This window comes from Hippocampus zosterae, chromosome 18 (assembly GCF_025434085.1).
Source record: "Hippocampus zosterae strain Florida chromosome 18, ASM2543408v3, whole genome shotgun sequence".
In the NCBI taxonomy this organism is placed as follows: Eukaryota; Metazoa; Chordata; class Actinopteri; order Syngnathiformes; family Syngnathidae; genus Hippocampus; species Hippocampus zosterae.
Genome location: NC_067468.1, coordinates 11,506,146 through 11,518,405, shown reverse-complemented (window position 1 = coordinate 11,518,405; position 12,260 = coordinate 11,506,146). Strand labels below are relative to the sequence as shown.

Here is a 12,260-nt window from a genome sequence, read left to right as displayed (position 1 = left end):
TCAATCCATCCTTCGGAGACATTCGTCAGCAGCTGTTTTGCAATCATGGACACTGAGGAGTTGGTTGAATCCATTGTCCGAGCGCTCATGTTCCTGGCGGGGATCGTCGGGAATAATTGGTTGGCCATCAGTGCCATCCCTTCCAAATCTGGCATCTGCACCAACGACGTGCTCTTCGTCAACCTGGCAGTCTCCAACCTCATCACCAACTACCTGGTGGACCTCCCCGACACCATCGCCGACTTCGCCGGCCACTGGTTCATGGGGGAGACTTTCTGCGGCGTCTTCCGCTTCTGCGCTGACCTGTCGGAGACCAGCAGCATCTTCACCACCTTCTTCATTAGCGCCTTTTGGCACCAGAAGTTGGTGGGCTCCCTGAAACGGGGCGGCGCCCCCGTCAAGCTGGACAACGTGGGCCTCGTGCTGGGCCTGCTGGCCGGCAGCTGGGCCACGGCTTTGGCCTTCAGCGTGCCGCACTTTTTCTTCGTGCGCGTGAAGGTGACCAACGAAAGCGAGGAGGACTGCGTGGACGTCTTTCCGGATGACTTCTCCAGAAAGACGTACGAGGTCTTCTACCTGACGCTGGCTAACGCCCTTCCTCTCGCCGGGTTGCTGTTCGCCAGCGGTCAGATCGTGGTGACGTTAATGAAGAACCAGCAGCGGATCCGGAATCGAAACGCTGAACTTGACAAGGATGAAGCTCTTGAAGGAGCCGCCAGGACGGCTTCCAGGCCGAGCGCCACCTTATCAAACCACGTCTACATGGGCACGCCCGCCTCAGTTTCCTGTCCAGATACTCGAAGCGCCTGCGGAGCTCCACCCAAACTGTCCAAGGTGAATTTGGGGAAGACCAACAGCAGCTCCCAAGTGCGTGCTGCCAAGAGCGTGGTGGCGGTTGCCAGCGTATTCCTGGTGTGCTGGCTGACTCATCTGCTGCTCCGCATCACCAACAACTTTCACACCTCCTTACTGATGGTGGAGGTGGCCAGCTACATTGCAGCTTCCTACACCTGCATCATCCCCTACATTTTCCTGCACGGAGTCAAAAAGCTTACATGCTCATGCAAAAGATAGAAAGCGTTGCATTTTAAAAGCGGCTTTGACCTCGTTTTTGATCAATTCCAGTACATTTGTTAACACAGCAGAGTTAAGTTGCACTTAACTTCAAAGTACATTTGCATTCAACCTTTTAGAGGTTTGCTTTTAACTCATTCAGTACCAGCCAATTCTAGACCAAGTCTGAAAAGACGTTTAAAAACGTCATTGGGAGTGAATGAGTTAAACATTTGCAAGGTATATTTTTTCCCCCCGCATTTGTGTGCATGTAGTATATACGTTTATGCTAAAAATCATTGGTTTTTTTGGGTGTAATTTTGTGCGATGGTTTATTTGTTCTAATCATTAAAATTGTCAAATAAAATCATGAAATATTGATGTGTACTGAATCAACATACCGGCATTTCCGAGATACTCTTATTTTTTTTTTAATTACAAAATAAGTTATGAAAGTGGAGTTTTGGAAAACGTTGAGGCATTAATAATAATGAAATCAAAATTTCAAATCAAAATGTCTTTATTCCCACCAGGCTAAAACAAACATAATAGCGCAAACACTCCAGTGCAAGGCAGCTAATTGGAGGGAAAAAAAAAATCAACAACAATTTGAGCGTTCCCTTTTGCGATGACTATACGGGAAGCCTTGAGTGCTGTTTTTAATTAGCGTAATTACTTGAACCCAAAGAAGTGACGTCCCTCAGCGGTTGTCGCATTATGAGCAATGGAGCCGTCATTTTAAGGCATATAGTTGGGCAATGGCGAGGCTAAAAAGTGGAAAAAACGCCTCGTGAACACATTAAAAAAATAATCAAATTTGTTTTTATATACATTGTCAATAAGGAAGAAAAAAAAGTGGTGATAGGTTTGTATGTCTCCTCCTTGTAAATGTATAGGAGTGTCTGTACTATATTTACACACTTTCCACTGTTGTGTTTCGGGACTCTAAGCATTAAATAAGTTATAAAACCTGCATCTTCAGTCTCTTAACTGTCACATCCTTGCACCAAGTCATACTGGGCATTTTATCCCAAAATAAGAAGATGCACTACTCAGAAGAAGTGAGAAATTTTGGGGCTTTCGCAGTCAGTTTCAGGGGGATCCGAATACGCACCAAAAACCTCGTCAGGTAAAATTAATGTAACCTTTGCGAAACGTTTGAACGCACAAGTCCAACTGCTCAATCGTTCATTTTAGGTTTGTTCTAAAATGGCACCGTCCTAACCTTTTGTGAGTAGTGCGTAATGCTGCCTGTGATACCTGACTCTCAACTCCAACATACAAATGTGACAGATGCATCAGCTAAGCGATGAAAGGCAAGCGAGGGATGTCGGCGAACGTCAATGGAGTTTATCAAGTTTGGCCTGCAGAGACTTGAAGTTGCCGATGGTGTATTGGAGGGCGGCGTTGGGGCTGAGGGATTGCAGCTCCACCAGGTAGCCGCAGATGTTGTCCAGACACACGTTGGTGAAGCGGCGTCTGTTGCAGAGGGGAAATAATTGGTCGGCAATGGGAAAAACCAGCCAGTTCATTTGACAGACATCCGACGCTGCAGCTCCCCCCAAAGGCCAGAAGCTGAACTGCTACTTAAGTGGCTTACCTGTCATACGTGGGCACTCTGCTGGGGTCGTCCACGAAACCCGACAGCAGCACGTGTATGCACTCCACCAAGTGCAGAGGCTTCTTCAGGCGCTGCCAGTAAGGATCCTACAATGGACAATCTTCATCCATACTTACTCTTATTTCCATTATTTTAAAAATGGAACTGCATGTGATTTGAGGCGGCTACCCTGGTTTTGAAAAGCTGGTCGTAGACCTCGAGGAGGCGCGGCAGCTGCACCCCGATCTCCTGCATGGTGGACGTGACGAACCCCACGTCCCAGTTGAGGCGGCACACCTCCTGTTCCAGATACTTCACCAGGAAATCTGCAAACATGCAACGCACACAGTACACGTTACATAGACGCTGAACACACTTCACGCACGTTGCAAATACACAGGGCAAACATATTTTTGGAAAGGGAACATGCACACTTTTCACAGACCACGTGACACCCTCACGCGGTACAATACATCCACACTATTGACACACACCACCATTTAAACTTCACACAGACACACACACACACGTATGTGTACGTGTATAATACTCTCTGAGTAAGGAGTCAAATCCATGGTAATAGTCCACAGGGAGGACATGTTTGAACGTGCTGCTTGTAATGGCGACTCACAAGAAGCACGCAATCATCATAATTGTGCCACTATCAACCAAATAGCCGGCATCATAATTACAGCAAAGCATTACTACACTACAACATTAGACCGCGAGTGCACTAAAATGAGAGAAGAACGCTGACCTAATGGAAAGTAGCGCGGTGTCCCCGCATAGATCCGGCCCAGCGACACCAGCTTCAAACTGAGGGATCGCATCCGGTCCACGGGACTCATGGCCACCGTGTCTGCCAGTTCTGCGAGGCAAGATTGGCGGCAGCTAATCAACAAATAATGATGAAAGCAAAACACGACCTTGTTTTGTGTGTTGTAGGGTAATGACCTTTCTCCATGATTTCCTGCCACAGCAAGTGCACCAGAATCGGATCCGAGTGTCCCGCGCAGTGAATGATGGCCAGCTTGCACTCGGACAGTTTGAAGTGGTCGGCGTATTCCCCGTACAGCTGCGTACAGGAATGGTATCACAAAAACAATTCCCACTGCCTAGAGCTATGTTTTTTTTAAGCTCGACGGAGCCGAGGCACACATTTTACAAGAGAAAAATATTAAGGCACGGCACCAAACAAAAATGTCGCAAAAACCGATACAATGACCTTGTCTCAATTTACTCACAAATTTACTGAGCGTGATTATTAGAAATTATTCAGTTGTATGAATGGCGGAAGTTGGGGAGAGAAATTGCCATGTTGTGCAGTGCTACTTGCCTCTTAAAACAATTATTAGCACGACAATTATTTGACCAATGTTAAAATGGAGTACTGTAGTGTAGTAAGCTTAAGTGTTCAACATAAAACAAGGTTTTATTCATAAAAGGCATATTTAATATTGTAAGCTACTGCAGTATGATGCATTTTCAGTTGCAATGGCAGTTCTTTTCTTTTCTGTGACTTCATTTGTCCGAGACTGCCGGAATCGTACAGCATAGCGCAGATTTAAACTGTTCATAAATCTGTTGTGTGTTACCTTGGTGATGTCCATGAGATCCGAATCCAACTGAGAGACGGCATTTTTCACCGAAGGATGATTAGAACACTGTCGGATTAGCGTCTCCTGAATCTGGACTTGGATGCGCACCAGCTATGAGAAGTAAGCAGAGCGGTGTTATGTGCATGGGCGGGTTTTTACCTTTGGATTTTTTGTTGTTGTAAATATTTTTTTTTAAAAACACATCTTAATTATATACAACTTAATTTGACTTTAGTCGATAAATAAAGCTATTTATATATTTTGGGGAGATGAGTACATGTAAAAGCTACAAAACCTACGTCACTACTGATACTTTATTTCCCCGGGATCAAGACGGTCGACACTGTACCTCCATCTTTTCCTCCAGCTCATGGAGGAACTCGCCATCTGCCGCCTGGGCCGAGATACAGGAGGAGCTCTTAGCGGACAAGATGGCCCGGGCCAAGTACTCTAGACGCTGCTTGAGGGAGATCTCGGTGCTGCGTGTGCGCACAGACGAGAGGTACATTTAGGTTGGTACAATGATGGCATTTCTCCTATTCCTCATCATCAATGACAGATTCACAGACCTGTGCATGTCGGCAAGGCGCGCTAGAACGTGGGCAGCCTTGCCAAAGTTGCGATTCTTCTCGTAGTAGCGCCACAGCAGGTCCATGTTGTGCACCTTGCTCTGATCCTGCTTGATCATATGCATGAGATGCTCTTCCAGGTACGGTGAATTCACCTGGACAAAATAGGATCCAACCACACACATTAGATGGCGCTTTAATCAAGTGTCTTGATTAAAGTTCAAATGCTTTATGAGAGCCCTGGTATTGACTCATAATTGTTTCTTCGAACAAAAATGGCCGACTTCTTGTCCGATTTTGGCTTGGGTATTTTTCAGGTTTGGATAGACTTAGACACCTAATTTCATGCTTTTTATTTTTAACTTGCCGTGAATTGTCATAATGATTATAAAACTTTGACCTAATTTAAGATGCATCTGTGAAATTGTTTTTTTCCCCCCAGTCTAACATCTAAAGTACTGCCTAGTACTCTGGCCCGAATAAACCACAGCGTACCTCTAGCAGCTTGTCCGCCAGATCTGCTTGGATGAGCCAGTTGTACAGGGCGATGTGAAACAGCTCATCTTGGGACCTCTGAGCCAGACCAAAGATCTGCTCGAACTGCAGCGGAAAGAGGTTCTTATTCAAAGAAAAACTGCAGAAAATGTACACAATCAAACACACATTTCTCACTCACGTGGGCCGTCGCTTCCTCGTTACTCAGCATGTTAGGATCGGAGGTGAGGACGGGAGGCCCCGGCTGCTTTGGGACGCTAGGGGACTGAGGGGCTGCTTTGCTTTGGTTGACCAACTCCTGCATGGTGTCCGTGATACATTTATAACACAATAGCCTGCAGGGATGGGATGGGAAAATGTCAGTGACAAAAGCCATCAGCAACGGATTGAGTTATTTCGATGTGACTCAAATGCGATGTTGTGTCAAAGTGTGCTATTTAGGCATAGATAGATGAAGACCATTATTTGTAGAGAGAAAGAGAGAAAAAAAAGAGTTTTAGGACCAATTAAGGCAAATGAAATAATTTCAGGACCAATTTTACCTTTCCTGGAAGGCTAGCTGTCCCGTATGGTCCTCCTCGGGCTCTCCATTTTTGTAAAAATGGGGGCCCAGCCTCTGAGGGTCCTTCTTATCAGCCGCCGTGAGGCACAGCTCGAGGACGCCCTCGTAGAAACGCACTGAGAGACCGAGCATCAATTAATAACAGAACCGCCGCGAGCAGTTATCACAGCGGTGTCGCGTTAGACGCTACCTTGTCTGTACTGGGAGCAAACTAGCGGCAGGTCGGTGTGCTGGCTGATCTGCTGGTAGAGACGCAGTGACTCTCTCAGGGTTCTCTCCTTATCGAGCTTGTTCTGGATCTGCTTGGAGCTCTGCAGCAACTCGTTAGCCTTCGTGGAAGAACATAAACATTTTAAACCTCAGAATGTGGATGTTGAAACTATTTTTTGGTTTAAAAGGCTTGCTGACTTGAAATATATTAAATACAAATAATAGAACTTGAAATAACGCATAAATGTCACGTGAAAGGCGTAAAGAACAAAATGGAGCGTAATACATGGCAACAGCCAGCAGAGGGAGCCACTAAATCACACCCAACGACTAAACTCAAGCCATACTGTACTCAAGAAAAGCAAACTTTGGCTCTGCCGTGTAACCTTGGAGCAGACACTGTCGTCTGTGCTGTAGAGCAGCGGGCACACGTCTCGCAGGTGATTGCTGATGGCGTCCACAGAGGCGTTATCTTTGATGTAGACGTTAATGAGGGCTGTGACCAGAGCTCCCGAAAGCTCTTTCCCCCGGATCACCACATCCTTGAAACTTGCTCCTTTCATCTGCTCCTGAAAATCCTAAAAAAGGAGTGGCTGTGTGAGATATTAAGAGCGTAACAGACGACAAGTGAAGGTGGGGTGGTTTTGTAAATTCTACCTTGGGCAGTTCTGACATGATGAGGCTGAACTGATGATCGCAAAGAAGCTTCCAAAGGGCCAGAGTCTGATAGGCGCGATGGACGAGTGCCTGGATGCTCTGCAGGGACACTTTCTCGTACAGCTGAGCCTTGGCTGCAAACAAGATTTGTAAATTATAGTAAGATAAAAAAAGTATAACGGGAAAACAGAAAACCAAACTGCCCAGATGCTCAAAACTCACTGTGATACTTCCTTTGAAGCTCCTGTTGGACCTGCTGAGAGCTGGCGCCATCCGGCCGCATAAATCCCAGTAGCCTTTGCTGTAGGTTGCCGGGAGAACTGAAGCTATAAAGGGATCCGAATCAGAAGAGGTTTTTTCAGCAAGTTAGTTCCCTCTTTCGGTTCGTGTCAGTAAATGTTGACTATCATGTCTTACCTTGCGCCACTAAGGGAGGATGGACTGAACTGAGAGTTTTTGTCCAGAAACTCCTTCAACCTATGAAGTTCCAGAAGGACTGACTCCAGATCGAAAGAAGCAACGCTGCTTTCCAACTGTTGTTGATGACAAAGAGTGTTGATTAGAAAGCCGTTTTGAGGGAACATACTATGGAAATTGATTTATTATCTAGGACAAAAATGAATATTGTATTATAAAAGACAATAAAATGTACATGTGAGTTGCAGATATTATTTTTGGAGCAATTGTCAGTCTTCAGAAGTCTCTAATACAACCACAAGTGAATGCTAAGAATGCTGTGATTCTTCATTCTTTGTGTATGATGATGGGAGCTTATCAGATGCCCCATGGGAAGCGTAAATTTTGGAGGAAAAAAAATCAAATAAATATAAAATATCCTTTAAAGTGGACCCGAAGGCAGTTTGGAAACGGTACTTACAATACTGACGGTCTGACTTCCTTTGCTGATGGTATTCTCCACTGCTAGGCTCCCATCCCAAATGTTTCTGTTTGTGAGAAGCCAGCAGGGAAGGAAAAGAAATGGAGAAAAGATGAGTCCTCCACATTGTTTTCATACGGCGGTGCCACATATCGGTCATTACACACTGACCCGAGAACGCGAGCAAAGTAGACACAGATGCCGTTGTGCTTCCCGGAGTAGATCACCTCTGGGCCAACCGACATTGGGGTAATGGGGGCCGACCCCGAGTGAATTGGAGCAAAGGGCGTGGCCAGGGGTGGGGGTAAAATGCCTGGTGGGTGGGACACATCGTACAGTACTTGAATATGACTGGACAGTTGGTTCTCCCCGCACACATGTGAGCAAACATTTACCAGGTGCTGGAGAGCTCATCATGGGTCCAACATTGCCGGGTGGCGACATAGCTGCGGGAAACCTCATCTGTGCCTCTCCTCCATATCTGATGACACATTTATACATTTAAAGGGCTAAGCGGGGCCTGCGTGGTGCGGTGCCGGGCCGTTCTGTAACCTGGAATGGAAATGCGGCTTTCGTGTTATCAGACCTGAAGAAGGCTCTGGTGGCCCACTGCGAGACCTCTCTGTCACAAGCGACGTTGGAACAAGCCAGGATCAAAGCTGTAGCGCAGGCCTGCTCCTCCTGAACACACCGGAGGCATAGGCATATTTAAACATACTTCGAGAGCGAAATGATCACCCTGTGTCAAAGAATGATTTTACCCGATGCAGCTTGAAGAAGCGCTCAATCTCCTCGCTCTCTCCTCCCGCGCAGCTCACCAGCAGGTGACGCAGCTGATCGACAGGACGGAGCTTTTGGAAAATGTGACTCCCCTACAGAAGAGTGAAAATCTTGCCATTAGCATTCCAAACCGGGACTTGACATTGCGTTTCATGCGGCAAGAGGCTTTCAACCTTTGCTGAAAGAAGGACAAATTTCTGTGAGGGGATGTTGTGCTGCAGGACCACCACGGGGGAGTCAGTGACTGGGATCAGGTCTTTGTTCAGGGGAGTGCAAATCCTAGCTGGCCTCTCCTCGTTGATGGCGCTTATAGCCCACGTGTGTCCATCGATATTAGACATCATCTGCATGGAAAAGGGACTTTGTTATGTATGCCGGCATTACGATTCGGCATTTGCAAATTTGCAGATTTTTGGGGTAACCTAACACCATCCTGCTGTCCCCCCCCCCCCCCTGTTCAAATGTTTGCCCACCCCTGTCATTTAGATATTAGCCCGGAAGGTTTTAGTCTAGAACGGCTTCGTTGGTCCTACCTGAGTCTCCATCAAGGGCTTCTTGAAGGGGAAAGAGTCATGGTTGATGCACCACAGGACGTCGTTGTCCTCAGTCTCAGAAGCCGCCATCAGCAAAACACCTGTGGCCATCATACAATCGTATCAAAGACTCTCGATAAAGAAATGCCAATATGTTCAGGGTTTACCTTTACTGTGCAGCGCCTTGTGGACCTTGGCGGGTTTCTGTAGCGTGGATGATGCAGAGAAGCCCGGCGGTAGGCGGACGTGAATCAGTGAGAGCAGGGTGGGTCGAGCCGGCGTGTGCCTTTGTTGCGGTGGCGCAAACGGCGTGGTGCTGAAGTAGAGACGCACACCTGCGGGGGGGTACTCCAGAAGTGTAAACATTTTCCTGTGTTACGTGTGCTATGTTGTTTTTCCTCCCGCTCTTTACCTGCATGTGTCACAGCAAGCAAGTGGCAATCAGACGACTCCGATCTACTTATCACAGCGATCTGGACGATGGGCTGGAAGACGGAACGATCGATAGTCCTGCAGAAGAACAGTTTGAAAACCAACATCAATTCTCATGAGTTTCAGGAAGAATGGTCCAAAAAGTGAACTCTGTTTCATCGTGGCGAGACCTGGCAATGTTTCCGGCGGCTGTGACAATGCTGTTTTGAGACATGGTGGCCACGCGACTCATAGATTGTCCATCAGCACCTAGGTCGTATACCTGACCGATGGAAAAGAGCGCTTTATTTCAGCACACTGACAAACACCAATAGCGTCCGCAAACAAACAACTAGGTTCTCTGGCGTGCCCGCTAATAAATGCGACATTGAACTATCCAGTAAATATTTTGTTATCTGCCTATTTATGAAAATGTGTGTGAGCAAGACGTTCTAAAATATGCCTTTTAAAATTGTGCAAAAAAATGCATACCGTGTCCTATAGAGTCTATAAATTACAGTAGACACACCATACACACAGTAGAATTACGGTAATACCTGTAGAACTCCTTTCTCAGAGCGTGTAAAGAGTGTGTTACGGGAGTTGTCCACAGCAATCTGCACAATTGGGTCTGGAACGCAGGAAAACAGGTTTGATGAATAAATACTCATCTAAGTTATTTCCTCAGGGTCGGAATCACGTGTGCTTACCATCCTCAGAGAAAGAGAACTGGAGCACAGAGGGGACGAGGAAGGAGAGGGTGCTCTTAGAGTGGTTGATCTTGCGGCAGCGCTGACTTAGCCAGCCCGCCTCCGCCTGGTAGGCGATCTCATACAGGCAGCCGTCCTTGCCTGCCATGAAGATGCGACCCAAGTCGGTGGAGGTCACTGAGAGGATGTAGGTGTTATCGGTGGGGATGGAGAAGAGAGGGTCCAGCAGCAGCTGCAAGCCGCCCGACATGCTGTCGTTCAGCCCTGAGACAACACAGAAATACACAAGCTGGGATGATACATTAAGAGCAGAAAAGGGGGTGGGGGGTAGGTTATTTCCTTTCTGTATTTAACAAGACATTTGGAAACCCTTAAAATGTGAAAAATACCGGATCCTTTAAGGTTGAAGTGACTTAAAATTGCCCAAAAATACAGCCGTGATTCTGATAACCATGAACATATCATGACATTTGGAAGAAATAATGGCTTTGCTCCTGATGAATGCTGTACTCTCTCCAGTCCAAACTCACCAGCATGGCCCTTTGGGAAGCTCAATCCCAGGATGACTACATCCACGGATGTGGCCAATACAAGCAGGTAATGTATATGAGGCTGCAAAATCCCTGGGAAAATAAAAACAAACATTATGCACCGCGTTGAAAAAGGACCTGAAGGTACAAATTAATGTATTGCTCACACAAACCTTGTTTTGGTTTCACCAGCCCGACAGCCAGAATGGTTTCGATTAGGCCGTCGAAATAGGCGACGTCTCCCCTGTGAGGCATATTAGCACAAATAATCACATATCTGCTGTACCTCTCAGTCACTCGCTCGAATGCGATTGTGCTAACCCGTCCTCATAATTCCATAAGAAGATGTCGTTGTCGATCGTGAGCCATGCTCGAGAAATCTCGGGAAAAACACCCATCATGCAGTTGAATTGCATATCTGCAATTTACGTTCAGGGGAAAAACTGATGTCTCTATTAAAATATTAACCAGAAGATAAATAATATATAAATAATTCCTATAAATGTATAATGTAGCATATTTACATCAGATTTATTGCTAGTGAAGATATCAATTTACTCTTCCTGACACATCCCAAATGTCCAATTTGAGAACAGAAAAAAAAATTGAAACTTCATAACTTCCAATGGAAATCCAGAATTGTCCTTTATCAATGAAAGGATACGGCTGAATTGCTCGACCAGCTCTGGAGGTAGTGGGACTCGGCGCACTGCACTGAGCTCTGGAAGGTTGGGCACGCTGAGTAAACCAGGGCCTTGGAGGGGATAGTCCATGTCGGACACTCCAGAGAGGGACGGTATGTCTAATAGCACAGACATCATGTTAACATTTGTGACAAAAAAACACCAAAATTCATTGTATTTAAACGCACTATTCCTGAAACATTTAATGGGTAACATGTAGATCATATGTGTCAGACCTGCCACCATTCTTCCTTGACTTCACTTCAATATTAAGTTATGCATCCATATTGGTATCACTGTACACTTATTTCTACCTCTGCCAATTGTGCATTTCGTTACCGTGGCTAACAAAAATAGACACAGACAATATAACCGATATCTCTACTATTTTACTCCTTTGTGTTCCTGGCTGGTACTCCACCACTTACTGTGAGAGGGCACGCTGAGGAGCTCCGACAAGTCCGGGAAGCAGCGGTCATCCAGCAGGTGTCGGTCGACAAGCCGGGCCGAGCTGTCGAGTGCATCGGCAAGAGCAGCGGAGGGGCTGCTGGGTCCGGCGGTGGACGGCATGGTTCACACTGCCACTGGCCGACGAAACTTGCCGGATAAAAGTGTTCAGTCAAACTAAGACATGGAATAATACACGCCGCGTTAATATACGTCACTTGGTGTTTAAATTTGAGTCTACGTGAGTGACGTAAAACAAGTTACAACAAGTTGATAAGTAGTGCACTGATTGCTAGGATTGTTTGAATAAGTACTAGCATGGAGGCTAAAAGCTAAAAGCTGCTTAAGCGTAATTATACGCCATTCTGACTGAGCTCATCATCTTACCCGAAAGGGGAAGATTCCGCCTATTTAGTGAATTATTCCTCCAACGTCAGTTAGTTTAGTAAATACCGTGAAGAAAGTAAGATAAGTGATTAAAAAAACGACGAACACTAAACTGCCCGCCAACCTCATGCACGAACGCCGAGGTCAAAGGTTTTACT

At 46.2% G+C, this 12,260-nt stretch overlaps 2 protein-coding genes across 3 annotated transcripts; one reads left to right on the top strand and one right to left on the bottom strand.

The window, feature by feature from the left end:
- Positions 1 to 45: 45 nt before the first annotated feature.
- Positions 46 to 1,447, top strand: LOC127591463 (rhodopsin). The gene has a single exon (XM_052051673.1). The coding sequence runs from the start codon at positions 46 to 48 to the stop codon at positions 1,072 to 1,074; it is 1,029 nt and encodes a 342-aa protein (XP_051907633.1). The 3' UTR covers positions 1,075 to 1,447.
- A 108-nt stretch (positions 1,448 to 1,555) lies between these two features.
- On the bottom strand, positions 1,556 to 12,245 carry nup155 (nucleoporin 155). 2 transcript variants are annotated; one of them, XM_052051407.1, is made up of 34 exons: positions 12,103 to 12,245; positions 11,697 to 11,892; positions 11,250 to 11,387; positions 10,907 to 11,003; positions 10,759 to 10,829; positions 10,586 to 10,678; positions 10,056 to 10,319; positions 9,903 to 9,976; positions 9,537 to 9,628; positions 9,347 to 9,444; positions 9,102 to 9,269; positions 8,935 to 9,035; positions 8,575 to 8,745; positions 8,383 to 8,493; positions 8,208 to 8,302; positions 8,017 to 8,102; positions 7,793 to 7,934; positions 7,622 to 7,688; positions 7,162 to 7,277; positions 6,967 to 7,070; positions 6,745 to 6,878; positions 6,474 to 6,665; positions 6,068 to 6,206; positions 5,858 to 5,993; positions 5,497 to 5,650; positions 5,316 to 5,420; positions 4,821 to 4,975; positions 4,601 to 4,730; positions 4,249 to 4,362; positions 3,608 to 3,728; positions 3,411 to 3,521; positions 2,843 to 2,979; positions 2,654 to 2,760; positions 1,556 to 2,532 (listed from the first exon to the last, which is right to left on the bottom strand). In XM_052051407.1, the coding sequence occupies exons 2-34, from the start codon at positions 11,836 to 11,838 to the stop codon at positions 2,394 to 2,396; spliced, it is 4,104 nt and encodes a 1,367-aa protein (XP_051907367.1). In that variant the 5' UTR covers positions 11,839 to 11,892; positions 12,103 to 12,245; the 3' UTR covers positions 1,556 to 2,393. The 2 variants fall into 2 exon arrangements, with proteins under 2 accessions (XP_051907367.1, XP_051907368.1); XM_052051408.1 differs by having other exon boundaries at positions 11,697 to 11,865.
- Positions 12,246 to 12,260: the final 15 nt, after the last annotated feature.

Bases quoted from the DNA above. Each gene is read 5' to 3' on its own strand.
- LOC127591463 (XM_052051673.1), top strand. From the start codon at position 46: ATGGACACTGAGGAGTTGGTTGAATCCATTGTCCGAGCGCTCATGTTC.
- nup155 (XM_052051407.1), bottom strand. From the start codon at position 11,838: ATGCCGTCCACCGCCGGACCCAGCAGCCCCTCCGCTGCTCTTGCCGAT. The intron at 10,320-10,585 runs GTGAGTTTGGAC...GTGTTGTCTCAG, and splicing joins CTTCCCAAAGGGCCATGCTG to GGCTGAACGACAGCATGTCG. The intron at 3,522-3,607 runs GTCATTACCCTA...CTTGCCTCGCAG, and splicing joins GCAGGAAATCATGGAGAAAG to AACTGGCAGACACGGTGGCC.